Source organism: Pogonomyrmex barbatus, unplaced genomic scaffold (genome assembly GCF_055798465.1).
Source record: "Pogonomyrmex barbatus isolate J1 unplaced genomic scaffold, ASM5579846v1 scaffold3, whole genome shotgun sequence".
Lineage (NCBI taxonomy): Eukaryota > Metazoa > Arthropoda > Insecta > Hymenoptera > Formicidae > Pogonomyrmex > Pogonomyrmex barbatus.
In genome coordinates this window covers 20804008-20831369 of record NW_028297127.1, presented here as the reverse complement: position 1 = coordinate 20831369, position 27362 = coordinate 20804008, and the positions used below count along the sequence as shown (strand labels likewise).

At 36.1% G+C, this 27362-nt stretch overlaps 4 protein-coding genes across 15 annotated transcripts in view; 1 reads left to right on the top strand and 3 right to left on the bottom strand.

The window, feature by feature from the left end:
- Lapsyn (Leucine-rich repeat activity-regulated protein at synapses) overlaps positions 1-5986 on the bottom strand; it is an 83628-nt gene extending 77642 nt beyond the window's left edge. Inside the window, exons 1-2 of one of the 9 annotated variants that reach the window (XM_089078968.1) lie at positions 5929-5986; positions 2862-3308 (exon numbers count right to left, since the gene is read on the bottom strand). In XM_089078968.1, coding sequence (XP_088935094.1) covers positions 2862-2910 — 49 coding nt within the window. In that variant the 5' untranslated portion in view covers positions 2911-3308; positions 5929-5986. The other 8 variants (XM_089078962.1, XM_089078963.1, XM_089078969.1 and 5 more) reach the window with 8 other exon arrangements.
- The window catches only part of LOC105424665 (17-beta-hydroxysteroid dehydrogenase 13), a 27089-nt gene extending 5841 nt beyond the window's left edge, over positions 1-21248 (top strand). Inside the window, exons 1-7 of one of the 4 annotated variants that reach the window (XM_011635006.3) lie at positions 18365-18826; positions 18958-19131; positions 19203-19379; positions 19479-19628; positions 19701-19960; positions 20073-20198; positions 20276-21248. In XM_011635006.3, the coding sequence (XP_011633308.2) occupies positions 18803-18826; positions 18958-19131; positions 19203-19379; positions 19479-19628; positions 19701-19960; positions 20073-20198; positions 20276-20342 (978 nt within the window). In that variant the 5' untranslated portion in view covers positions 18365-18802 and the 3' untranslated portion in view covers positions 20343-21248. The other 3 variants (XM_011635008.3, XM_011635009.3, XM_089078973.1) reach the window with 3 other exon arrangements.
- LOC112552448 (NADH dehydrogenase [ubiquinone] 1 alpha subcomplex subunit 1-like) lies at positions 15676-17066 on the bottom strand. Its single transcript, XM_025217672.2, has 3 exons — positions 16869-17066; positions 15918-16004; positions 15676-15828 (listed from the first exon to the last, which is right to left on the bottom strand). Exons 1-3 carry the CDS (start codon positions 16965-16967, stop codon positions 15802-15804), a joined length of 213 nt encoding a protein of 70 aa, XP_025073457.1. The 5' UTR covers positions 16968-17066; the 3' UTR covers positions 15676-15801.
- Sym (symplekin scaffold protein) lies at positions 21133-27362 on the bottom strand. Its single transcript, XM_011635010.3, has 16 exons — positions 26954-27362; positions 26349-26545; positions 26037-26270; positions 25681-25967; positions 25359-25588; positions 25059-25244; positions 24525-24967; positions 24162-24434; positions 23856-24039; positions 23520-23761; positions 23257-23435; positions 23024-23184; positions 22813-22948; positions 22348-22712; positions 22061-22138; positions 21133-21935 (listed from the first exon to the last, which is right to left on the bottom strand). The coding sequence occupies exons 1-16, from the start codon at positions 27005-27007 to the stop codon at positions 21849-21851; spliced, it is 3336 nt and encodes a 1111-aa protein (XP_011633312.3). The 5' UTR covers positions 27008-27362; the 3' UTR covers positions 21133-21848.

Genomic DNA, 27362 nt, shown 5'->3' with positions numbered 1-27362 from the left:
GTCTATTATTTTAAGTTTACAAAGATAACGAAAGTTCCGGGGAGGAACATTGCTACCGGAAAATTCCAGCCGTAAATGGCGCTTCAATTAACTCTCGGATTTCCTGCGACAATTTTATTAGAATCGACTGTAAGGAACATCAAGTAATTTATGACTTAATTATCGAACTACTTAAAGATGACAGATGAAAGGAACGAATAGTAAAGCCAATTTAAATTCAACTTTAAGAATGTTACTTTTGATGCAATCTTTCTTCGTAAAATTTTACATTGTATTCTCGTTAACTTGTACTGTCTTCGCTAAACTTGTATCTCGCTAAAGTTAAACTCGTATTCCATTTTAAGAAAAGAGACTATTAAATTCGGATTAATTTCATGGGTTATTTATACAAGCCAAATTATCCGTTTTATATGAAGTGAACTTTCTAAGTTACCTCGATGCGAATAACTTCGTGTTTATATCGCTCGCTGTGCGATGTACAGGGATAGATATTAAAAACTTAAGGCTCTGCGCACATGGACGAAATATTAGAAACAGAGAAATAAATATTGAATTTCGGAAATTCGAAATAAAGATCAACCTTGTGTCAACGGACACAAGTAAGTACATTAGCCATTTGGAATTTTCATGTTCAAAATTAAATATTTATTCCTATTTCTAATATTTCCTCCATTGTGCGCGGTGCCTAATTTTATCTAACGGATTCGATCGAGCAAAAATACTGACAAAGTGTAAGTTTCACGAAAATAATCGAGCGACTGTCGCCGATCGCTGCTAAGTAACCGCGAGTAATTTCGAATTCGCGGCACAGTCGGATTTTTCTTCTTGCGAGAGCGCGCCCGAATTTTTGGGCTGAGGAAAAAGCAACCTTCGACATGCCCGACATGCAGTTCCCGCAACGGTATGGCTTTTAGTTTACGCTCGCGCTAATGGTTTATTGACGCGACCGACGCGTCCAAGTTCCGACGTTTCTCCGCGATGTAAGAAGATTACAACGCTAACTTCGCTCCAAGTCGGCGGGCACGTCATCTATGTGCGCGTTCCCCTCATCGACTTGGCGCGGCGCGATTGAGGTACGCAACCGTTGACGCAATCTCGTTACGCCGCTGGAAACAATTCGAGGTACTATTTCGTACCTCCGGAATGAGGGATCCGGCGGTCGTGCGCGCGCGCGCGCGCGCGCGCGCGTCAGACATCTAACGCACGGCGGGATCGAAATGAAATGTGTTTATCATCCGCCGCACGCGGATGGAGGGGGGAAGGGAGGAGGAGGAAAATCGCGTTTCCTCAACGAAATTATTAACGGAAGCGCGTCATTAAACTGACGTCTCGCGCGAGAGAGATCCATTTGTTGAAATTATCTCTCTCGATATCGCCCCGGCACACGCGTTCGGCGCGACGACGCGAGCCGGCAAGGAACGATTAAGAATCTCCGGCGATGCTCCATTTTGTCTTATTAACGAAACGTCACGTGGAGTAAGTCGCTAAAAAATTCCGTACGAAAGCGACGCGCACCGCGGCCGAGGTATTAGCGGAAGAGTATTACTCTAAAGGGGGACGGGGGGGGGGAAAGAATATTACCGCCGATTTTATCGTTTCGCTTCGGCAATACGAAAAAATCAATTTTCCGAATATATTCCTCTATTGTATCATTCCTATTGTATCGTTTACCGCCCTCGTGCATCGATCGCGAAATGGCCCGCTGTCTTAAAGCATCTTTTTGAGTTCCCATCTCTCATTCCCGAAGACGCGATTTATCAACGGGGGAGACAGCGATCCCGGGTTTTCCATTTAATCACGCGAGCTGTACACGTTGTACGCGCGCATTTTTCTTATACGAAGACGCATACTTCCCTTCTTACCGTCAATTCGCTTTTGAAGAAACGCGTTTCTCTTCCTGGATTAAGTGCCCCGTGCAATGAACAATGCGCCCGTCGACTTTTAGTTAAATGTCAGTCTTCAGGGAATGCGCGCGAGGTAATATATACGGGAACATATGAATTTCGCTTCTTTCGCGGCGCAATTCTTAACGCGAGTTTAACTTGAAAATAAATTATAAGTCTTCCTTTATACAGCAAACGTTACGTTCTCGGATCCTTGTATTCGGTTACATGCGGTTTCCGCATAACGAGTAGGATCTAATACTTTCGTAATCGTATGTATGTACATAATATATATGCACCCATCTGCCTATTTATTATTTATAACACATCTGCAAAACAGGTGTCCACGTATTTATGAGCCACACGAATCGATCATTAGATTCTATCCGCAGCTTATCCGAGTCAATTTTTGGAAAATATCTAATCTTTGTAATTTTATTGTTATTTTATCTTTATTGTCAGATTACTCAAAAATATTCGTTTCGAATATTTTTGAGTAATCTGACAATAAAGATAAAATAACAATAAAATTACAAAGATTAGATATTTTTAGAAATGACAAAGATTAGATATTTTTCTAAATAAACATTACATTCTTAGATTAGATAATATTAGATTAGATTTGATAAAAAGAAAAAAAAATGTTTCTAAGTTTCCCAAGAGAATTTATCTAAAAAAATGTTTCTAAGTTTCCCAAGAGAATTTATCTACATACATACATTATCTATTTATGATATACCAACATCTCTTCGTTTATTTTATTTACAAACATTTTACATATTTGAAATGCGTCCAAGTTTACTCACGAAAACACACTTACAATTCAACGATAGAAACGTCTGACCTGATAGTAAATTTTTATAGCATTTTTCAGTCAGCAGTTCGCCTTACGCGGGATTCAAGGGGGAGGAAAAAAAAATGGTGGTTCAATAACGCTACTTTTGTCAAATAGCGCTTCTTTTTTTTTTTCTTACTCACCTATCTCGCTGATGATCCGTCGCCTTGATAAATTTTTGAAGGGCTGCATTGTGCAGTCGGAACGTTTCGGCGACGAGAAAGCAGGTCCCTTTTCCTCTGTCTTCTTTTGTACGAATACCACTACTACCACCACCACCACCACCACCAGTTTGCTACAGGCTGCTGCCGAGTCCGTGAACGATCAGCACGCGCGATCTCACGCACACCATCGTACGTCCGTTCGTTTGCGGTATCGCGCGCGTACGCACACACGCGTCAGTAGCGACGAGACGAGACCGGGTGTGAGAGAGAAAGAGAGAGATGACGTTAGCTGAGACGGCAAGGTGAGGCTTGACTTGGAAACCGCGCCGTTACACCGTCATCGCGAACTTTTCCTTCCTCTGCGAACAGGAGCGGTTGCGTCACTGCTTTATCCAAGTTGTCGCCGAGTGATGAGTGTGAATCGTCCTGTATATATATATATATATATATATATATATATATATATATATATATCGGGTATTTTAAAACAATATTCTCGAACGATATTCTCGACGATAATAACTCATCCGTGTGTGACAAATTTTTAAAATGTTTCTGAGGCCTAATTTTTCATTTTCTGGCTAGTCTGTGATTTAAGCTTAATAATAAGATGTTACGTAGACGTTACGTTTTTCTAGTGATTACATTCACCAAACTTGTATGTTGTACGTAACTTTAAATCAATTTAGCGATTGATCATAGATAGAAAATCATCATTTTTATATTATCGTTAGATTAAATCTAAACCGCAAGTTAATTAAAAAATAATAAATCGGGCCTGAGAATTTCTGAAGATTTGAGAGACTTTCTACCGTCGTTTAATAAAAGATTTCTCGTACGATAAATGAAATATTAAATCAATAAGTTATGTCCCTTTTTACCAATATAGATTAACTTTAATCTCGATTTAATTAATTTTTTATCTTATTTTATTTCTAAGAATTAGAAAAAGATAAAGAGTAAATTAAACTGAGATTAACTTATATTAATGGAAATGAACATTAAACAAAGAATGACAAACCGAACATTTTTGAAACGGCAGCAAATGACGCAATTCTAAAAAAAATTTCAAAAATGCTTAATCATTCTCTTTTATCAACCGTTATATGTACGTTCATGTTGTTTCGAAACACCATATATACGCGCTCCCGGCTGGCTTCCCTTTTCTTTAGCCTGTTCAAGGACAAAGACGCGATGCGTAATAAAAAAAAGGATACTCCCCCCATGCGGTTCGTGTAGTGTTTCACCCAGTGTTTTTCAACCAGCGGCCTACAAATTCCTTTCATGAAATTTCTATAATTTTTCTGATTGCTTCAATATATATTCGAAAATCAATTTTAATTTAAATTTCACTACGGATTTATATAGAGCAAAACAAATATTTGTTGCGTACACACTTATTTAATCCAATATTTTGCAAAGTCTCTCAAGTACGTGATACATCAAGGCTTTTACTCGCAAGCTAAATACTCCGATTTCCTCTCTCTTTTCGCCGTCTTGATGAAAAAGGAGCGGATTCTGTTTTGAAAAGAAAGGAGAGAAGAGAGAGAGAGAGAGAGAGAGAGAGAGAGAGATTTGAGGAAATTAAGTTTACCAGAGTTCGATTCGGAAAGGAATTGAAAAATCCTGGCTTCGCCCTGTAATTTTCCGAAGCAAGCACTAGCACGAGAAGTTGGCAAGGATCGAGTTCCCGCGAAATTTCGTAATCGGGACATCCGACGCGATTTCAGGCCGGCTTTAGCTGGCCGATTGATTTCCTTCGGCGATACTCACCGGCGCGAATCGGACAGTTTACGATCGGAGATCGACCGTTCGCGCGCGGATATGAATCGTGGAATTCCGCATCGAAACCAATAAGCCCGGTAATCGCGAATCGATCTCCCCGCGAGAGAGATTACTCGCGATTGCGAAATCTTTACGCGCGCGCGCGATATATTCGACGAACCTACAAAGAGAAGAGTCGAGTTCGTACTCGGCTCGAATTATTCGGCGATCGTCCGTGATGAAAACGAAGAGAAGCGAACGAAACGAAAAAGACTGAAGATATCAGTCGGAGGTCAATTGGGTATCTTGAAACGAGATGAAAATTACAAAAGTGTAGAAATTTATCGCTCTTCGATATGAAGTTGCAGATGCTCCAGGCTGCGTTCAGAAACACTACCTGAATGCTCCATGTATCATTTTACCGAATGTTAACGCGATCCTAGTGAATTTGTTTTCATCTTTCAAAATACACAATTGACTCTCAAATCCCAAGGGAATTTCTGAGATTCCGTCAATCGACGGGGGACTCTCGCTCGGGAGAATCGTTCGCGAAACAAACCTCAAAATGGAGATTTCACCGTTGCGCGGAGGCGATTCTTCTCGCGCGATTTCTCACCGCGCGCTAACGGTCATGGAGATCGGCAGTCATCTGCGAGCCACCGCAAAATAAACTCTCTCCGAACGCAGTTAAAAGAACACAAATAAACAATGCAGATCACAAAAATGCAAACATAACGTACCACAGGGCACACCGAGGAGTTTCGATGCGAGAAGATTAAGTCACCGGTGTGTTCGCGCGCGCGTTTATTATGTTTGCTGCCAAACGAATATAATAATCGCGGACTTGTGCGTGTATACGTGTGTGTATGTGTGCGACAGGCGATCGGATCAGTTCTCCGTAAACATGTAAGAGTACACGAGAGCGCCTCGTGAAAAACGCTATCTCGCTCGAGTCACCTCGCACGTAATCACCTCGACGGCGTCTCGCACGCAACTGCGAGCGCCGCTCGCGGGATCGGAACTCCCCCGATCGGCGGCTTCGCTGAACTCGCGCCTCGCCGCGGTCCGCTTCTTCTTTCTCCCGATTTTCTCGGAAACACGCGTGCGTGTCCGCCGAGCTCGACTCTCCGAGGTAAGACGCGGCGATCCTGCGATCTCTTCGAGGATCCGTCCTCTTTCTCTCGCGAACGCGTGATCGGCGAGACGAATCGCAGAGAAATAGAAAGAGAGAGAGAGAGAGAGACAGAGAGACAGGATTAGCGAGAGAAAGCACACGACTTACTCCAACGGAGTCTCACGCTCGACTGTGCGACTCACCGCGCGCCGGGCCGTTGTTCACCCTCGGACTCGTGTCGGGGACGAACCGCCAAGCTTATGGCGTCCCCATGCCTGGCCTAACACGCCATCGTTGAGCCCCCGTGCGTTAAGGGTAGCACGAGGGAGCATTTGAAACGTAGAGCAGTCAGGATGTGGCGTCGTTCGGGCCAGTGCTTCTCAAAGCGGCCGTTCAACGTGCGGGAAACTCGGAACTTTCCAGAAACGCTGTACGCACGCTTCTACGCACTTTTCCTCGTACAAGTTCCTCGTACAAGTTCCTCGTAACGTTCTCTAGATGCGTCGAAAATGTCACGCACCGGATGACACAGAGATAATGAATATCTATTCTCTATTCGAATCTTGATTATTTATAACGAATAATTATCGGTGGTGAGGAATAATTTATTTTTGTTTTGATTTATTGAATTTCTTTTTAGAAAAGAAATGGTCTAAATTACGAAATTCAGTTTATCGTAATTCTGTATGACTATTTATTAATAATTTTGTTATTGTCGCGAAAGTTAATATTTTTTCATTTATCTTTCTCTCTCTCTCTCTCTCTCTCTCGATCTCTCGATAATTGAATGCATCTTTGATAATCTATTAAAGATAAGCGATAGAAAATTTCTGGATTTAATCTCTTGTGAAAATAACGACGATCGTAAAAGAATTTTTTTTAAGCTTCATTATTCACGCCCATCCAAATACACAAGTTGCATTTTTCCACGCATATCGAATGAGATATGTTTACGGACGGATTTCGCGAACGCGATATGGGACCGTTGTTGCCGCGTTGTTGACAGCCAACAACGATTCTGCAATAAACGAAATTCAAAACGGAAGTGTTCATAAAACCGAGGACTAGATTTATATTCACAACAGTTTTTTGTTTATTTTGTTCCCGAGAAATAGGGATATGATATGCATAGGATGTTCGGTAAACATATATCAGCGGCGATAAAGATAAATTTGAATTGAAAATCTTCAGTGTGGAAAAAGCGAAATTTCGTTCTATTTCGTTATTATTTCTGTACCTATTACACTTTAAATATGGACGACATCGAAATTCCGGAGGAACGCCGCGAATTTTAATGCTTTCCGTTTTATTTTATTTTCTAATTACTATCGCGGGGACCGTCAAATTGTTGTATAATTAATGACAGAACGTGAATCATTTCCACGGCGATAATATCTGTCATACTCGATTTAATGTAGCAATTAATTTCGGAAATGTTTTCATAAATCTTCTGCGAAATTCATAACGGATAATAATACGCTTATACTATCACCCCTCCCGCCGTCTAACACGATATGACAATTTAAAAAATCTATCTAAAGGAATATCTGCGATCTTGATTTGCCGCATTAATTAAAATCCAGGTGGCCAGGATTCGCCTTTCTGACAAGCCAATTGAAATTTCGTGGCGAAAACCGACGTGGCGGGGAAAATTTTAATTTTCCACGAAACTTTTCAGATGTATGCAAAGTGGCGCGAGATGTAAGTTCAGCAAGTTTTCATTTATCCGTGAAAATGGTTTTCAAAGATGGCACCACTACCTCGCGAATATAGATGGCGAATCTAAAAACGGCGAGTTCTCGCTTTCGCGCTCGCAAATTGAAAGTTAACGTTTTTAAAAAAAAAAGATACAGAAATAGAGAAAAACGAAGAGAGGGAGAGGGAGAGAGAGAGAAAATTGATCGACTTAGAGACTCAGCGGGGCAAATAGACCGGCATAAATTATCTGTTTGTTTTGCATCGTTAGGCAAAAATTGTTACTTATTTCAAAGGCAATTGTTCCGTCATTAACCTCGATTGTTTTCCTATCCGCTTTTAACAGGGAATTGTTAGATACATCATGGGGTCCATTTTACTTCTTGCATCCCGAGTATTTCCGCTTATAAATTTGTAAGAAAATATTCCGAAATAATTTTTAAAACATTTTCGTGCAGATCTAAAACCGAGGAAAACGTTGAAAAGAAATGAATACATCGATTTCTCTAGAATTTAAAAATATCTTATGCAAAATTTGACATTAAATTTTAATTGCATTTTATTTTGTGAAAATAAATTATGCATGCTCTAATGTGTGTGTGTGTGTGTGTGTGTGTGTGTGTGTAACACACACACATAATACAAAGACAAAATGAAATGAAAATAATTAAATTATTATTATATATTATATGTAATTATTTCTTTTTTCTTACGACAATAGAATTATGATTTCTCTGTCGAATATAGGATGTGATATTATAAATTGTTATTAACTGATAACACACATATAGTTTATAATTAACTTTTTAATAAGTATACGATGTATGTATATACGTTATATTGTGAAATGCTTTGCGAATTGTGTAACAGGCGCTTTTACCCTTTCGATTGTTCTCTTCACTACCCGCTGTTATAATCCAGACATTATTGCATTTTCCAACAGAAGCTCAGAATGCAAGAGACGGCTTTTTATTTTAACGTTTTCGCATCGCGCGGTGATTTATAACGCTGCTAGAAACAAAAAGCGATCACCCGCGGATAAAAAAAAAAGCGGTTTAAATGAATTACCTTTTGGATAAACTTCAAACAAACGTCCAACTATCGTGCGGCAGAAGTGCGGATAGAAACCGCCACGAGGACGCGGCCTTTCACGAGTGTCACGCAGTCGGACAATGTGTAATATGAAATTAATTCTTCCGCTGCCATTTCATTTAATTTTGTCGCTCCCGCGGATTACATCGTCGACGCTAAAAGGGAGATAGACGTTTCGTTTGCGTTGGAAAGTAACGAGCGACCGCGGCACAACCCCCCCGCGCGGCAAGTCCGGGAAGAGGAAGAACAACTTTGTCCCCGATGTGGACATACCGGACTTTCCACGATTTTCTCAAATTGGAATTGGCAATGAAGCGGTTATCCCGGCGCTGCGGACTTTTCGCGGGGATAAAGCGACATATAATTATCCGCCCTCCAAACGCGGTACGGTGGAATAACGATTTCTCTGAAAAAAGAAACGCGCGCGGGCCGCTGACGGAGGAACGCTAATAATATTGCGATAGATAATATTGCGGAAGATAGTTTTTCACTCCCCGACACCGACGACGCTTTGACAGTGACATACGCTAACCGTAACGGTTAGATTTGAAGAATTTAAAAGGTCGAAATAATAAACACTCGCGGTCGCATCCGATGGATGATAAAAATATATGCTGCTTATAAATTTGTTGCAAGAAAAGAGAAGAGAGAGAGAGAGAGAGAGAGAGAGAGAGAGAGAGAGAGAGAGAGAGAGAGAGAGAGAGAGAGAGAGAGACGTGCGATTATAGAGACACACGTCAATGCCGCCGGATGTACGCCCGTGAGTCAATAAGTTTCCACTTTCCGGGAGAATTCGTAAGGACGATCGAAATACTCCCTCGATTCTCCGTAGATTCGGCGAAAGTGCAGTTTTGCGAGGAAAAAAAAAGTCCGCTCCGGAAAATGTGTCCGCCGGAAATCGCGCCCTGAGTCGCGAAGCAACATCGCCTATCGCGATCTAAGATTAATGTCGCGTATCTTGCGCGACCGTTCTGCCGATTTCGCTCAGATTCACGATACGCTCCGTACATGATTTATAAAGTACAGATGGAAGCAGGATTTACAGCTGCAGCTTTTCCTACGAGCCGTCGCGCCTTGTTGTCGAAAGTCACACTGCGCCGTAAGTCATTGTATTTTATTATGCCGTTAATAATAATTGTGTGGAAAATGCAACTGATACTTCAATAGATAAGTAAACAGACAAGTATACAGATTGGATAATTAAAGCGATAATAAATGTTAGTAATTAAATAATATTATTTTTACAAAGTTGACAAAATTGATCTTTCCTTCAAATTTAAGAATGTATTATACATCTATTTTTATAATTTTTATATTTACAATGAAAAATTATGAAAAATTTATAAAGTTCTAAATTGCATTTAAAAATAATATAATATAAAAAATATATAAAAATAATATAAAAAAGTTTAGTGACGATTTAGAATTCAGATAAAAAATTATTTTAATAAATCAGTAGAAGTGTGCTTTAACGGAAATGTAATTAAGAAATAATGACGAAATTTTCAATTTTTTTATACAAATGCTTTAAGTATTTAGGATTATTTATAAGTAAAGCTTCAGTGCGATGCAGAGATTAATTGTTATACAAATAAAAATATATTTTTATGAAGAGTAATGGTACAAATAAAATTAAATTTTTATCAACAGAATAACTAATCTTTGAATTGCAATGAACTTTACATAAATCATTTTAAATACTTAAAATATTTATATAAAAAAATTGAGATTTTTCATTATTTCTTAATTTTATTATATTTCTATTGAAATATGTCTCTATTTCATATTTAAATAATTTTTGATTCTAAAGATTCTAAAGCAAAAAGTTTTTTATATAATTTATTTTAAATATTTTAAATATAGTATATTATATTAAATATAGTATTTTAATTATAATTTAGTAGTAATAGTATTTTAATTATAATTAAAATAATCTAAAAATCTATAACTTTTTCATAATTTTTTGATCGTTAATAAGAATAAATGTAACAGATTTTTAAGTTAGAATTTTAAAAAGATACCGATCATTATTTTGACATTAATTATCATGATAATTATCGATATCTTCTTTAAATTATTTGACGTTCTACCAAAAACAAACTTTGATCTAATATTGATAATAGTATCGATTGATATAATAGTATCTAAATAGAATGTATTGATATAATATTGTTGTCACACGCAATGATAATTGAATGATAATAATACACATTAATTTTAAAATAACTTCCGACATTCTTTCGATTGTTTACGAATTTATTAACGCATCAAAACACCTGACATTAACGCAGTTAATATAATTAGCAAATTAATAACACTGTGCACGCTTATGCTTTTATTAATGGGAACACATCGATTGTTTACGAATCGGTTACATCCATCAAAATACTTGACATTAATGACATGAGCATAACTTTCTGTTAAAGACAATCGATCACGGGAGATATTCGATCATCGTGACGATAGTTTGTCCCTCTCTCTTTTCTTCTTTTTTTTTTTTAGACTTGTTCAGAGATCATATATTCTTAGGTATATGACGAGCCGAAATAGGGACGCTTCCGCAGGGACTTTCCTTAGAGGGCTTCGCACAGAGGCATGAATAATACATCCTTTGGTATACATTGGCTTTACTACTCGTTCCCTGCTGACTTTAATGTTTTTCGGGAAGGAAGGGAGGGGGGGGATTGCCTTTTACGAGCCAATAACGAGGAATTCGAAGAGATCGATACGGGGGGGAGGGGGGGGAGCGCTACACCCTTTGTGTAATTGCGAAGCGGTAATTTATTTACCGTAAAGCCTTCTCGGATTCGCGAATATTATGACATATCACTCTCGCATATACGTACATATTTAATATCAATCTCCCTACTTGATTAAATACCACGTCGACCGCGATGGCGCGGATATTGCTTGCGGCATTGCGCAGCGCCGCCACGGATGGAAAAACATCCGCCGATATTGTCGCCGTTGTCTCTTTTTTTTTTTTTTTTTCCGGATCGATCGGCCGTCTCACGTTAATAAACTGTACATCGCAAATTTGAATTATTCACCGGTCATCGATCGTTTCTCATTCGACCGGCCCAAATACCACCGGTAATGCCTATACATTAATAAGAGGCTGGAAATGAAACGGCTGCGCGCTGGAAATTACGTGGAAATGCAGAGTTCCAGGATGGGTTAAAGGAAGATAGACGTCGTGTAGTTATTGAATTAATAAAAACATGTGTTTTTTTATTTTTCAATTCGAGCAAGAGGGTCGAATTTTGATACGAAAAAAAAACTCAAGGCACTCACTTCAAGGCACATCCAAACGTGTGTGATTCTGAAAGCGTGAGAATTAAATCAATGATCGTAGAAAATACTAATCTTGGGCCTCGCGATGGAGAAAATACTAGAAACAGAAATAATATTAAATTTTGAAAATAAAAATTAAAAATAAAGATTAAACATTGTACCTTTATTGTATCTTTATTTCTAATTTTTATTTCTAAAATTTAATATTTATTGTTAATATTTTTTCCACTATGCGCACAATTTTATTTTTCCGTGATGATAATTTCATTTTGTACTATCTCTGCTTGTTTCTCGTGTAAGAAAAAAGAAAAAAAATCTTCGTTTTTACAAAAAGAGCAGCGCAGCAACGCGGTTGCCACCGGCAAGACCATCGATTGTTCGTTATCTGTATTTGCCCATTTGGCGGTCGATCCTGTACTTTTCGGGGGTTCCGGAAAGAGGGAAAACAAGTCGTAGTTTCGCACATCTGGAACTTCTCCCTGCGTGCCGCGTGTCTCTCATCCCCCTTCATCGACCTTCCTCATCTTAGGCAGGATGGATTTCGGGGAGCGTCTTTGCCCTGGATGTATATTGAACTGAGTAAAACGGATAGCAAAACGAGCTTTACGGGACGTGGCGGGAGGGGAGAGGGGCGAAGGAGAAGAGGAAATAAGAATTCCCTGTCGGCACCGAGAGGTCGCCCTTCCTCCCTTACCGCCGGATATTTCTTTCTCTGGCAGCCTGACAAGCGGAGAATTTTCATTTCGCGTGTGCGCGCGTACTAGGTAATATTCTTCGCGGCACCGGCTACTCTCGAGATATTAATTCTTAATCTGTCATCCTGGAAATCCACGACCGGTCGATTTCGCGCCAAGATTTTCTTACGACGCGGTCTATTAAAATACGCCAACCGTCTCACGAAAACCGACGTTGAAAGGGCATCGTGGTTTTTGAAGAGTTTTTTCAAGACGAGCCAAAATAACGTCGGTGACGCAAATAATAATAATAATTTATAATTAAGCCAGAAGAACGTGAAAAATTCAGACGTTATTTTAACCTTATGTCTGCATTTTTTGATGTTATTGTTTTTATTTATTATAAACAATAATATGTGTCTTGATTTAAGATTATATATTTTTTCTATTACGTTACTCTTTTTACTTGATTTTTTTACTTTTTAATCAATCTTTTGCGATACATTTTTAATTAGGTCAATATTACATTAGTATAAGTGATACCTTATAATTTTAGAATATGTTTTTAACGACAGCGACATTTACATATCTTATTTACATCGAACGTATCGATAATTTTATAAATAATTCCCAGAAGATATATCGGAAAAGACATGTAGAGAAATTATGTATGAAAATTATTCTATACATACATCTAAGTGAGACGTTACACGTATCGGGCATTTAGCGTTCATCACGAATAAAATCTGTTCTTGGGGCTGTTTTATTAACACTTATATTAACTCTTGTGCAGTGATTATTTCCCGTCAATCCAACGATCTCAAGTGTCAAAGTTTATCGCACGAAGAGTAACATACTTCCCTGAACCCATCCTTCGGCACACTTGTTGCTCAAATAACTGGGAAACGTATCGTTGTCACCCACGTGTTTACAAATAGCACAAAAACCCACGTTAAGCTTATTGTCACACGACACACACACACACACACACACACACACACACACACATCTTGCACTCGCGATGCAAATGTTCCGGTGAATGCCATGCTTGAAGCGCGTAAAAGTTTTTCATGCGATTTTGAGGGTCTCGGGTCGGAAAGTTTTTACTTGGCCCGTTTGCGCGGCGTATGTCACTTTGAAGTGAAATTTCTTAACCACCGCCTTTTAGAAACCGCGGAACCACAGGAATGGTATTTCCCGAAGTAACTCTCGGGGAGTAACTTACGGACTCTCCAAGCACACATCAAATGCGCTCTCCCGTTTTAAACCGGCGTGTCCTTTGATCGGTGGATCCATTGCTCTTCCGTTTGTAAAAATTTCATGCGAGTCCTAATCTTTCAACGTTAAACGCTTTCATAATTAAGAGAAGTGCGTACTGCTGTATCCCGTACTTTCCCCAATTCCCTTTTCTTTCTTTCACGTAAAATCGTGAATCGTAAAAATTATATAATATTTGTATCTATTACTTATTTGTCTATATTTCCATGTAGGGTTGCCATCCGTCCTCTTTTCCCCGGACACTGTCCTCTTTTTTAGGGCGTCCGGGAACGTCCGGGAGGGATTTTTTGAAAGCGTCCGGGATAATTATAAGCATCCGGGGTTTCAAGAAATCTTCTAAATATTTTGTTTTGATTCCTCTCGCATTACTCTGCATTACCAAATAGCACAGATGTCACATAAAATTTTTTTAATTTAATACTTAATTAAACCTATAATAAAACTTTTAATTAAACCTATAATAAAACTTTTTATTTTAAATCAAAATAATCTGTATTTATTTAGTATTCAGTTCAAATTTCTCTTTGCTGTGAATGCTAATAAACAATTAGAAATGTGAATAATAATGATTCATTTACTGTTCTAATCAATTTTATTAATTTAAGCGCATTTTTGTCCGGAGTTTTTGACTTGTAAATCCTAGTTTTGAAAATTTTAATATGGTAATCTATTTCAATCCTATTTCCATGTAACTTATTGATAATAACAATGAATTACATTACATTAAAATATATATAATTTATGTTATTGTTTTAACTTAATTTATTATAAATATATAATTTAATATAATTATTATATATTTATAATAAATTTAATATATTTATGGATATATTTAATTTATTATATATGTATATGTATACGTTAAAATTATTACGGAACGAATGCCTTGGTGCGGAATATTGTCGCTAAATGAATGGCATTGTTAACATATGAATACGGGTATATTGAACAATTATATTCGTAACGGGATAAATAGGAATCATGTCGCGCGAGAGTAAACGGTAAACGCGATATGCAGACGTGAGTCAATATTAATTACGCGTCAGCATCTCTCAAACATCTCGCTGAAACCGTCAAGTATATGACACGGGGCACACGTCCTAAATACGGTGGAAGCGGCATGCCCCATTATTTATCTAAAGCTCGAGAAGCACGTACGTTAACTTGATAAAGTAACCAAGTTACATTACCGGGAGTACCGCTAACTATTGATTTTCTGAAAATATCACACTTAAGACTTTGGGGAACCGGAGTTTCCCGCTTGGTATTTACGCCCTTATCTTATCAATACTGCGCGCATGTTACGACGGCGTATTCGTGAAACGCTTAGCTAAGAACTACTCGAGACTTCGGGATGAAGATAATGTTACTCCGTTGATTCTAACTCCTCTCCGACCGTAAGACATCTGTGCAAGCACAACTAATCCAACCTACATCCTCTTACGATTGCAATTTTACAATTCATTAATTTAGCGAGGTGCTTTCCCGCTGGAATTAATTATTATAACTCGCGTCGAATAAAACACAAATGATTACATCTAACGTTCCTGTTTATCTCATTACTCGAACGTGACATTTTCCAATGGCTCAGATTTCGATGCAAATTACAATATTAAACTTGATAAATATAAATTTGATAAATATGAAATCAAATATAAATTCAGAAGTATTAAATTTTGATTATGTAACGTGTATAATTAAAACATTTAACATTTTAACTTTTCCAATACTATTTTATTTTTTATTACTAATAATAAATTATATTGTTACAATAATTGATCTTTATATTGTGTAACTGTAATGTTAACGATTATCATTAATACTATAATAAATAATCATAATTTAGTTTTTGGATTTAAGAAGTCAGAAATAGTAGATAAAATATATTAAATGTCATATGTATTTATGTATACAATTTATTATATTACATGTAGATTATAATTAAATGATAACTTGTTATCCATATCGAATATCATATTACTACGGCATTACATGAATTTATTGTATTTTAATCATCAGGAATATCCTGTAGTCCCTATGAGAAAAACATAAGTACGTACATGTCATATAAATTTGATATTAAAAACGTTTTAATTTTTATAAATATATTAATTAACAAATTACCCTATTTTTCCATGGAGCTCCGCTTATGCGACAGTCTCTTGTAAACATATGGCGATCCCATAGTTGATGCAGATCCCTACGCATAGGCTGGAAAAAGAAACCAAAAAAATAATATCTCATTTCCATGCAAAACCAATTTTACATCATATATTCATTTTTGTTTCTCATTAATTTAATTTGCCTAAGCAGTAACGAAATAAAAAATAACAAAATATTTCTGTGAAATGAATACAATAACACACAATAATAAAAATTGAATTAACTGAATTTTAGCGAGTTGGTTTCAGTCAAAGTACATAATAAATATATGTGCGATTTTCCATTCAATAAAATTAATCTATTCAATAAAATTTTTGCATTGTATAAAACTAGGCATTATCGTTAAATATATTTCAAGATGATTACAAGTTTTTTTTTAATTATCTTCTCTAAAACTTGGAGTGTCTTCAATTCGAAGAAATTATTAATGCATTCAGAAGTAGATTTTGAACTCTTCAGATATTATTTAAATGATTTTGTCAATTTTTCTTGTAAAATTATATACAACTACAAGGATTAGTTTTTTTTTACTTTTTTTCAAGTTTTACAAGTATTTTTATTTCTTCGAAGTTCTCAATTCTCCTGACCTATGGATCATATGATACATAAATGTTCGATCCAAATAGACGCCCTTTAATTGCACTTTTCACTTTCGCTTGTGTCTTAAATCCGATAAAATATTATACTTCTTAAATCAAGGGTGCGTTTAGAAATAACATCCAAGTGCACCCAGGTCATCATTTCATTCTCGTTTAACATTCGATGAATAACAAGAATAAAACGATGCATCCAATATTTCTGAATCCAGGCCAAATTATCTATTGTTTTTACATTCTCCATTTCAGCTGTAATGCCCAGGAGTTCACGATCGAGGAGGTTAGGTTATGTCATGCGAAACTTGCGCTTACTTACGTTTCCCAGAAAAAATTCATTTATGTGCCAAATTGCCCATTGAGGTACTACTGCTACCGAGCTTGCTATTATCAACGGCGGAAGTATCTCGTACCACATGGTTGTCGAATCTTCGCTGATTGACAGGTGAAATTCCGTTCCGTTACGGAATCATGTATGTAATAATCTATAATCTGCGCATGCGCGCGGATGATGCTTCGCGAGATTTGTAAAAACACACACAGCTCTCAGTATTAAAAATTAAAGAATTGGCCTAATGAGAGTCAGACACGGAAATTTGTGTATATTGAAATTAAACAGTAATTATTATTAATAATACATCGAAATAAAAATCCTGACTCCCTGATTTTAATAAGCCATCCAATCTTTGAAAGAAATGAAAATAATTTCACGCTCTCCTTAGAGTATCGCAAGAAATGACTGCTATTTGCTTTTCTTCAAATCTTGATATTTTTTTTTCAATAAATCTTGATTTGTCTATTTCTGCTAATGCAAATTAATTTTAATCTCGATTTAATTTATTTTTCATTTTTTTTTTAATGTTAAGAATTTAAGAAAAGGATGAGGATAAATTAAATCCCGAGATGAAAATTAAACAAAGTCCAAAATCGTGACAAAGAATCTCTTCTCTGAAAGATAATGTAATTTTAAAGATGTTAGAGTTTTGATTTTATTTACAATTCATTTTATTACGCTCGACAAATTTATTTCGTGTTCGTTGAATTTATTACGTCTTCTGCGCTCAAAACTGTGATAAAGCAGTTCCAATTTCCAATAAGATGGAAACCACAAGACTGATATTGCATCGCATCGTCATCGCATCATGTGAACGTCACGTCAGAGTTCTACACCTATAGGACTGCGGTTTCGGTATACATAGGTAAATAAAGCGAACTGAACTTCGTCCGTTGAATATATTTTATTTTTATCGCTAACGGAAGATCGCGCTGAAGATATCGGCGGCGTCCGAGTAAAGTCGTATGAGGCTTATCGCAATATAATTCATATGATATCCCAACAGGCAAACCTGCAGAGACAGAAATTTTGGGCGGAGTATACTGTTAACTTCTGATGGCAGAAAGGCAGCAAATTTCAAACAGGATCTGTAATTGTCGATGCCGGTAAACTGTTGTCAGAAATATGACAAAGCTTTGCTAACATGCTATGCCGCAAATCAGTTGGAAATGAAAATAATTTCACGCTCTCCTTAGAGTATCGCAAGAAATGACTGCTATTTGCTTTTCTTCAAATCTTGATATTTTTTTTTCAATAAATCTTGCATGGAAGCATGGAATGTCAACAGGTTCTATTAACAAAACATAAGCGGAATGCAATCTCAGAGGTCAGTCCGTCAGTCCGTCTGCTAACATTTTCTGATCTGTTGTCAGTCCGCCAACATTCTGCTGACTGGATAATTGTAGGATAATTAGATGCGCTTGGTCGGAGTTTCCTCAGAGGGCTGCACCAACTGGACGAGAAATTCGGAGTGCGTTAGACGCCGATTAGACATGTGGTCTGCCTTTTCGTAGCTGAACTAGTCTGCACTAAGTTGTACCTAAAATGAAATAGACATATATATATATATATACATGAAGGTTAACAAAAGCGAGACGGAGAATTTTAGCGCAGTCTAGTGTAGCGGGAACAGAAATCAAATCTATGGTGGTCATGATAAGTACCGATCGGCTAGAATGTTCCGGTCTACTTCTAGTTGAGTCTAATCATCCCGGTCATGAGCATGCCGTACAAAATATCCCGTCGAACTCATTAAAAAACCATCAGATAATACCGACGCGAGGAATTGCGTGATGTCCTGCCTGGCCGATGACGCGATACGCGTTATCGACAAAGTTCACAAAGCGATTGATACAAGGTATATCTACGCATCGCATCGCGGGTTTCTTTAAGTCTTTCAAATATATTGCGTATTTCTAATGGTAGATAACTCTGGAAAGATGGTACGTACGGTAATCTGTATTGTCGGCATGAAATCATGCACGTATCATCCGCGGATCTTCTCACAAAATCTTATGTCTCATTGAGGAATCTTAAAAGAATATTCTACGCGTTATGCAATCTCCTGTTGCAGGGTAAGCTAGGAAACATTTGGCCACCGGAGATGTTGCTGCGGATATACTCCTTGTGCATCCTGATGCTGGATCTCGCGATGCTCTTCATCGGAGTGAGCTGCACGATCCTGATCGCTATCTACAGAATGTTCAGACCGCCACCGTTAAAGAATCTCAACCACGAGGTGGCCATGGTAATGTCGAAATCGTCTCTCATCTCCTGCAGATGTTATTGTGTTCGTTGCAAACACGCGTTATGATTCAGGTTGTAGGTGCTGGACGTGGGATAGGTAAGGAACTTACTCTACAACTGTGCCAGTTTGGCGTCACCGTTGCCTGCGTAGATATTAATGCGTCAGCCTGCTCCGATACCGTGGAACGTGCCCAGCAATTATACGGAGCATGCAGAAGCTATCAGTGTGATGTGAGAGATAAAGACATGGTATGTACCTATCATTCGTATTCCTATTTTTCAGCTAATTATATAATAGTTTTAATCTTTGGTACACATAATCATCATTAATATAAATGTTGATGTTAGGTTGCACAAACAGTGAATTTAATTAAGAACGAGTTGGGAGACATTACGATGCTTTTCCATTGTTGTGGTTTACCTAGTCCACGTGCGTTAGTGCAAGAATCGTCAAAGGTGAGAGACATCATGGATCTGTCAGTCATCAGTCACTTTTGGGTAAGTATGTTTCTTATGTGCATCTTGATATATAAATTTCTAATGCAAGTACAATAATATCATTTCTTTTAGTTGTTGGATTCAGTCTTGCCATGTATGCGACGTGCTCATAAAGGTCATATCACAATCCTCTCCTCTGTCGCCGGTCTCTCCAATGGATCGAGTGGCCGAGGAACCCGAGTTCCTTTATCCACCGCTCAATTTGGAATTCAGGGATTAGCCGAATCTTTGCACATGGAATTGAGACATTCAAATAGCGACATTATCGTTTCATTGGTTCACATTTATCCATTTATCGTTGGGACGGAAATCGCAAACGATATTCGTTTTAGGTGATCAGTATTTGTAAATGTTCCATACGTGTTTAGTTTTATTAATATCTATATGCGATGGTTATATTTGTTTTCCTAATCTCTGAATTACTGAAAAAAATATATTTTGCAGATTACCGAGTTACTTTGGTACAATGCCTGCCGCAGAAGCTGCTAGACAAATTTTAGATGGTGTTCGTCGAAACTATGCAGAATTTAGCGTGCCAGGATATCTGCTTTATCTCGGACATGTACTTAGGTATTTTCGCTGCTTACATTGTTATTTATGCCTGAAATAATAGATGAGTAATCTAAACAAGATTTATACATTTTCAGAATTCTTCCAAAAAAAGCATCCTTTATGTTACGAGATTTGTTAGATACTGGAGTTGACTTTGCATAATGTTTGATACATATATATATTATATCTTATAATTATCATATCTTGCAAGTATAAATATATATAACTTTATTTTATTTATACTATATATATATAAATTTTTTATTTTATACTATATATGTAAATAAGGATTTTAGCAATGTTTAACAATCTTAAAGATTATCAATCTTAAAATTTTTATTGTAAAATTTCTCAGGAAAAAATGTTAATTTTCAAATTATATTTTTGATATGTATATAAAATTCTGAATAATCTATATTGTTTATAAATATTTAATTGTTTATATTTTACTTATTTTTTATGGAAGAATGCAACAAATATGAGAATTTATATAACAAAAAATATTTTATTATTTTTTTATACACTTGCAGATTATATACTATTGCAAAAAAAGTTTATTACTTTTATATGATATTAAAAAAGTATACTTAGTAAAAGTACTTGAGTCTATTTTACATATATTATATACTTTTTGAACTTAGGCATAATTATTTCATCTTTTAACGTACAGATAATAAATATATACATATGTATAATGTTGAGACTGATTTGTGATTAAGTCTTTCTTTATGCAGCAGCATTAATATTTAACGAAATTAATTGTATTAAATGCATTATTCTTCTATTCCAATTAATAAGTAAATTATATTGGTGTAAGCACAATGTAATTTTATAGAAGTTTTTAGATTTATGAAACAAAATATAGAGCAAAACGATTTAATTCATAATACGCGAGTAACAGATAAGTGATCAAAAGCGTAAACCAATTGATTATCTGTATTTATCTACTCAGACAATCAATGTATAAATATAAAAAAAAATTTTTGTTAAGTCAAACAATTAAATTTCTTGCAGTTTGTACAAAAATCTATTTGTAAGATATAAATTAAATTATACTTTAGCTTATAACCGATATTTTACAACTGATTTTTCCATATGACTAAACATCACATGTAAAAAATTGAAATCTAATTAAAATTAAGATTTTATAAAAAAATTTACGAGTTTTAAAGATATTTTTTTAAACAGAAAATTATCAATATTTAATATCATTATAGAATGCTAATTAAATACGAAAGGTCAGAGATAGCATCTATATATTCTGCTATATCGAAATAAATGCTTAAATTCTTATATTGAGGAAAATAAAATAACTTATAAAGTGAATGATGATAGACGATATCAAACTAATTATAGAAAATCAATATATATTCGAGAAGTTATTTCGATCGTCATTTTAAGTAAATCTACGATTTTACTTGATTGCATTTGATACCAAATATTAGTTTCAAATTTCAGAGATCATATTTAGTGTCAAATAGAGATATGAACCATAATCGAAGCAATATGTAATTAATATATAATAAAATTTAATTATCGCTTTAAGCGACATAAAAAAGCGATGAAAAAAAGAAATAATTTACTGTATAATTACAGAATGGATTTGTTAATATTAAAATATCCGGTAAACGATGCTTCTGATCTTAACACTGGAATGATTTTTTTATGCTAATCTAAACCGGGAGGGGCTGGTTCCGAAAGATCAATTTCCATTGTATCTGGTTTTTGATCATTCGAATAATCACCAGGTGGTGCCTGAAAGAAATTGATGGAAGAGATATTTTGGGTCGAGAAAATACCGCGTATTTATTTTATAAGAATTATATTATAAAGAGAGGGTTCAAAAAATCGTTGCTTTATATACAGGCATCTTTACTCACAATATCAAACTCATCGTGCATGTCACAGGGTACTTTACCCTGTATGACATCCATTATTGATTGCGGAATGTGTGCTTTCTGGAAAAAAAATCTTAACATTAAATCCAAAGTAATTTAATATCATTCACAAAGTTTTACTGCACCTTAATATCATATTTTTAATTTTAATGTGAATGTTTTAATATTAATTTATCTAATAATAGGAAGATTGTTTAATTCATCGATAAAAATAACTTCCTCATAATAATGCAAAATATACTTCGCTTTAAAATATACTTCGGAATTACCTGATTTTCGGCAAAAGCTTCAACATGAGCTAGCAAGGGAGCACGTAAATTGTTCGCCATTCGGAGCGCTTCCGCCAACTGTGCCGGTGGTAATTGCAAAATAACAGCGAAACTTTGCGGCTGTGTCCGTTCGCAGCACTTGACGAAACCTTCCCACACTTTTGGCTGTTTCCACACTTGCTTCAGAATTAGACGCTGAAGTATGTTCATGACAAATCCGCTTAACCTGGGATAGAGGGCTAGACTTTGTATGACTGTGCGCATCAATAACGTCGGTAAAGGCGTCATCTCCATAAGGTGTTGCATCACAACGGCGACTGTTTCCTGTGTGTACGCCTGCTTCTCAGCGAAACAAAGGGATGTTGCTGCACAAACGAAAGAAGAAATATTTGTCAAATTTATATAAATAAGATTTCCCCAAGAATAATGTGAATGCTGAATATGCTTCAGATAAAATAATCTTACCTTTAATTACGGTTTTTAATTCGGCCTTGCTTGGATCTATATTATGTAGAGCTATCAATAATTCTGCAGGTGTTATAGGCGACGTATGCGGTACCCCGCTGTCATTGTTATGTGTCCCGAGTAATCTGTTGAATACCTAAAAAGTACAAATTTACATGTTATGTTTTCATTGTGCTTAATATAGCGAATAAAATTTAAACAAATTATTCACCTCTTTTACAACGATAGGATTTAATTTTATTAATTTTGGAAGTGCGGCGATCACTTCTTTCTTTGTGAGACCATTCAGGACAGGTATTAAAAATCTGACATCGGAGACTCTGGTCTGATATAACTCACGTACCCTGGCTACCAATTCTGCACTTGGGGCAGCTGCATACACATAAATCGTAATATAAAACAACAGAAAAAAAATATATATTTTTTAAAGGAATAATAACATACATTTCTCTGTAAGGATATGAATAATTCTTGTGACTAAAGTTTCAGCTCCTTTCGGGCAGTTTTCGACAAGTGCAAGTAATTGCGGACTACCCATGCCTAAGGATCTCACTGGTCCTTCCACCAATCTTAACACAATACGTTTTACATCTGCTCCCATTGACGTATATACCCTAGCTAATCTATTATTTAATAAATACATTAATTAAATATATAATACATTTTCAGATTTTATTTAATAATTTAATAAGGACTTTATCACTCACTCATGAATGAGGTCTTGATGCTCGCTAAGAAGAGCAAGATACAATCCCAAACAGGCACGCGTAGTTGATTCGGTCCATTGGTCCTCAATTTGCGGTCTGCCTCTATCTTGTCCGAAAACAATTTCTGGTGGATTATGAAGGCGTAAAAAGCCTAAATACAGAACTGCATATTCCTCGATCATTTTACTTAATTCTGCCCGGCTATATAATTGGCAGACTAACTGTATTGCAGCCTCCCGTATCTATTTATTAAAACATATTGCAATTTTATTTTGTATAGTATTAGTCCTCTCTTGCAGATATATTTTGAATGCATCATGTATCATATTATCTTACTGTATTATTTTCATGTCCGGTATGACATAACAAGACATTCAAAAATACCAGTTGTTTGGTTGGTCTACGCACTACCATTTCTTTTAAAAGCTGAAGTGGTATAAGACCTCTAGTTTCGTCAGCTGATACCATTTTTAAAGCCTCTACAGCATCCTCCGTTATTAAAGGTGCTTCCAAGTAAAGTCTTTTATAAGAAATATAATACATATATTAAAAATATATATGTTCAGCAGATTAGCATAGCAGATTAACATAGATATACTGTTAGATTTTATTCTATATATATTTTTATAAATTTAATGTTACCTGGATAATAAAGTATCGCGGTCTTTTCCCTGAATTAAATCAATAGCTGATACTAAAGTACACAATAAAAAGTTATACGCCTGATGTGGAGCCTCTTGAGGTTTTGTACATAGCGTAGTCCGCCTTTGAAATCCCTGTAGCAATGCATATTCCTCATATAACCAACCTAACGCTAAATCTAATCGATTTCGCATATCATCGGTAATATAACGCAGTACAGCTTCCTTAATGTAAGGATTGAATGTGGCTGCCAATGTAGTCAGAATTTTGGATCTGTAATAAAGGATAGACATAAATTATTAAAGATAATTTGTTATATATGAAAATTTTTATGCTTATCAATATAATTACGTTTGACCGTACCTTACGGCAGCTACGCCACCAAGAACTGCCGTCTTTTCCGAAAGTAATATCCTATTGACAGCCATCAGTAACATTCGTTCTTTAGTTTCTTTCGAAAGCGGTTTTGTCACTTCAACTAATTTCAATGCCTTCAAACGATTTCTAGCTTTTGCAAGAGATTTTTCGTGAGCTTCTAGTGATGCTTTTGCTTCTTTCTCCTTTTCTCGATCCTTTTCACGTTTACGCTCTCGTTTTACCTCGGCTACGCTAATGGTCGGATTCTTAATTAAATCTTCCATCACGGCATCTTCTTCCTTGTCCTTCTTGTTCTTCTTTGCTCTAGTCTGTTTGATTTGTGTTGCTAAAAGTTTGGCGATTGTTTGACGTTGTATGTTAATATCAGTAGTTGCTGTGGGTTGATATTCTCTTTGAAAAATTGTCGTCATAGTATCTGGTACCCATGCCTATTAAATGTAATGGTGCAATTCAATAATACAAATTAATAATTTGAAGTTTACTTTATGACATAGATTAATGTATAATCTGCAATTTTACCATACTATCCATCACTAAATCTGTTGCTATTTCTACACTAAGTCTCTCAGCAATAAAACTTTCAGAAAGTTCGATCAAATCTGGTAATTTAGACACTGAAACAGGACTTGGTGTCGCCTCTGCTTCATCGGATATCAAAGCTACTTCAATTTTTGCTCGCTTTGCGGCGCTAGCAGCTGCTATCTCCTTTACATAATAAACGAAATTGTGAATAATACACAATAAAAAACATATTTATTTTAAAATTTACGTATATATATATATATATATATATATATATATATATATATATATATATACCTGTTGACGTTTTTTTATTCGACGGACATCTTCCGGTTTTGGATACGCTTTAATAATTTCCTGCTCTTTCGCTCCAAGCTGAGTCAATTGTTTAGCTATAGTTGAAGCGTATTCTATACTAGCAGGATGTTTCATTAGTCCGAAAAGTGTAAGTTTTAATTGTTTTTGTACACTGGTTACTTGAGAATCAGATAGTGTCGGCGGTAGATCATGTTGCAACCTTTGTAATGCTGTATATTTAATATTAATATTAATTATTAAATTTTATGCAGAATATTGTGTAGACAAGAGTATAAAAATGTGTATAGAAATAAATATGTACCTTGAATTACGTTTGACATAAACTGTGGTCTCATTTTAGCAATTAATGCCAAAGAACCCATACATGTCATTAAATTGACGCTGCTGACATGCGGAGATCCATGAAACTTAATCAGCAAATCCATAACATGATTTGCTTCTTCCTCTAATTTTCGTCTACGCGCTATTTTCAAAGTTAACGGAATATCTTCAAGCGAGAAATCATCGGACTTCTTTGGATTGTCAGGATCTGGATATGTTTGTATTAAAACTACACCTTCAAGAAACTTTACAGCCTGTGTCCTTATTCTGAAATATAGAACAGAGTTAGACACATATAATCGATAAAAATATTCTGGTTCCAATTATTCTACTTACCCATCATTATCACTGTCAATCATATTTATAATTTGAACTTTAAGAGCACTTAGCTGTGTCCAGGCTAATTCCATATCTGTCGTAACGACAGTAGCACTGGCGATCCACTTGAGAGCAGCCCTAAGAATTCTGCCACTGGCCCTAAGTGCTCGTTTAGCTACAACTGAAGTTTCATCAGAGGCTAATCTAAGAAGTATTTGAACTATGCGAGGTATCACTTCTGGATATTTTATTCTGAAAATCAATTATAGAATATTATATTTATATTTTTTTCTTACTGCATAATAAAAAGAAATAATTATTGATAATAACCCAGCTTCTTCGATAAATCCTGTAATAGTTTTTCTGACTTCAGCGCTTCTATCAACCGAGAATTGTAATATATCATTTAAATAATGTTCTAACAAATGTGGTTCCTTGTTCAACAAAAGTTCTTGTACTTTACATATGTTTGTCACCTTAATTTCTTCAGTAAGGCTCAAATTGGCCTCATTTAACCATTCAACAATCTGCAAGAGAGAATAGAAGATATTACGAAAAATTATATATCGTAATAGAATTTCTCATATAGTGATACTACTCGGAACAATTATTTTCATGAATAAATATCCGTGAATTCTATAAACAAATTTGCTATTCAGGAAAATCGTAATTCTCATTGGAAAAAATTTTTTTCCAAAAAACATACAATTTATTATTAATATTCATAAATGAGAAAAAAATATCTATACATTATTTTATTCTATAAAATCTCTGTCGAGTGTGATAAAAATGTCACGCTCGATAGTAAAGATATGTAATACGAAGACAAGTCGCTCGCGTTTTCTTCTCCCGATATTCGTTTTCAACCGCCGCGGAAAGATCGCGCGTCGCGATCGACGAGGAAAACGGGATTTCGAGGTTATGACGCCACTGACCAAATCGCTCGGTGTCTTTTCCACCTCGGTTCTTCTATGCAAACGTGGATCCATTGTATTTATATCAAACTCAAGCGGCTTGTACGATAAATAAACGCGCTCGGAAATCCAACGTGGAAATCTAAAGCAAAATTATCACGCGACCAGGCGCGAAAGTATCTCGAGCCACGTGTGTCGCATAAGTTCCCCCCCTTTTCCCCCCTTTATTCCGCGACCAAGCGATATTAGCTGCGACGAAGCGGGATCTCTCCTCGCTCCTCGGGCGTATAATATCCTCTATCCGGTACGAGAATCGTGATCCGGTGTCGACGACAAGCGTTCCGCGATGTGCCAAAAGCTCGGTCTCGTCGCCATCTTAGCATCTTGACATCACCAAGATCGAAACGACAGTTCCCCACGGCCGCAATTG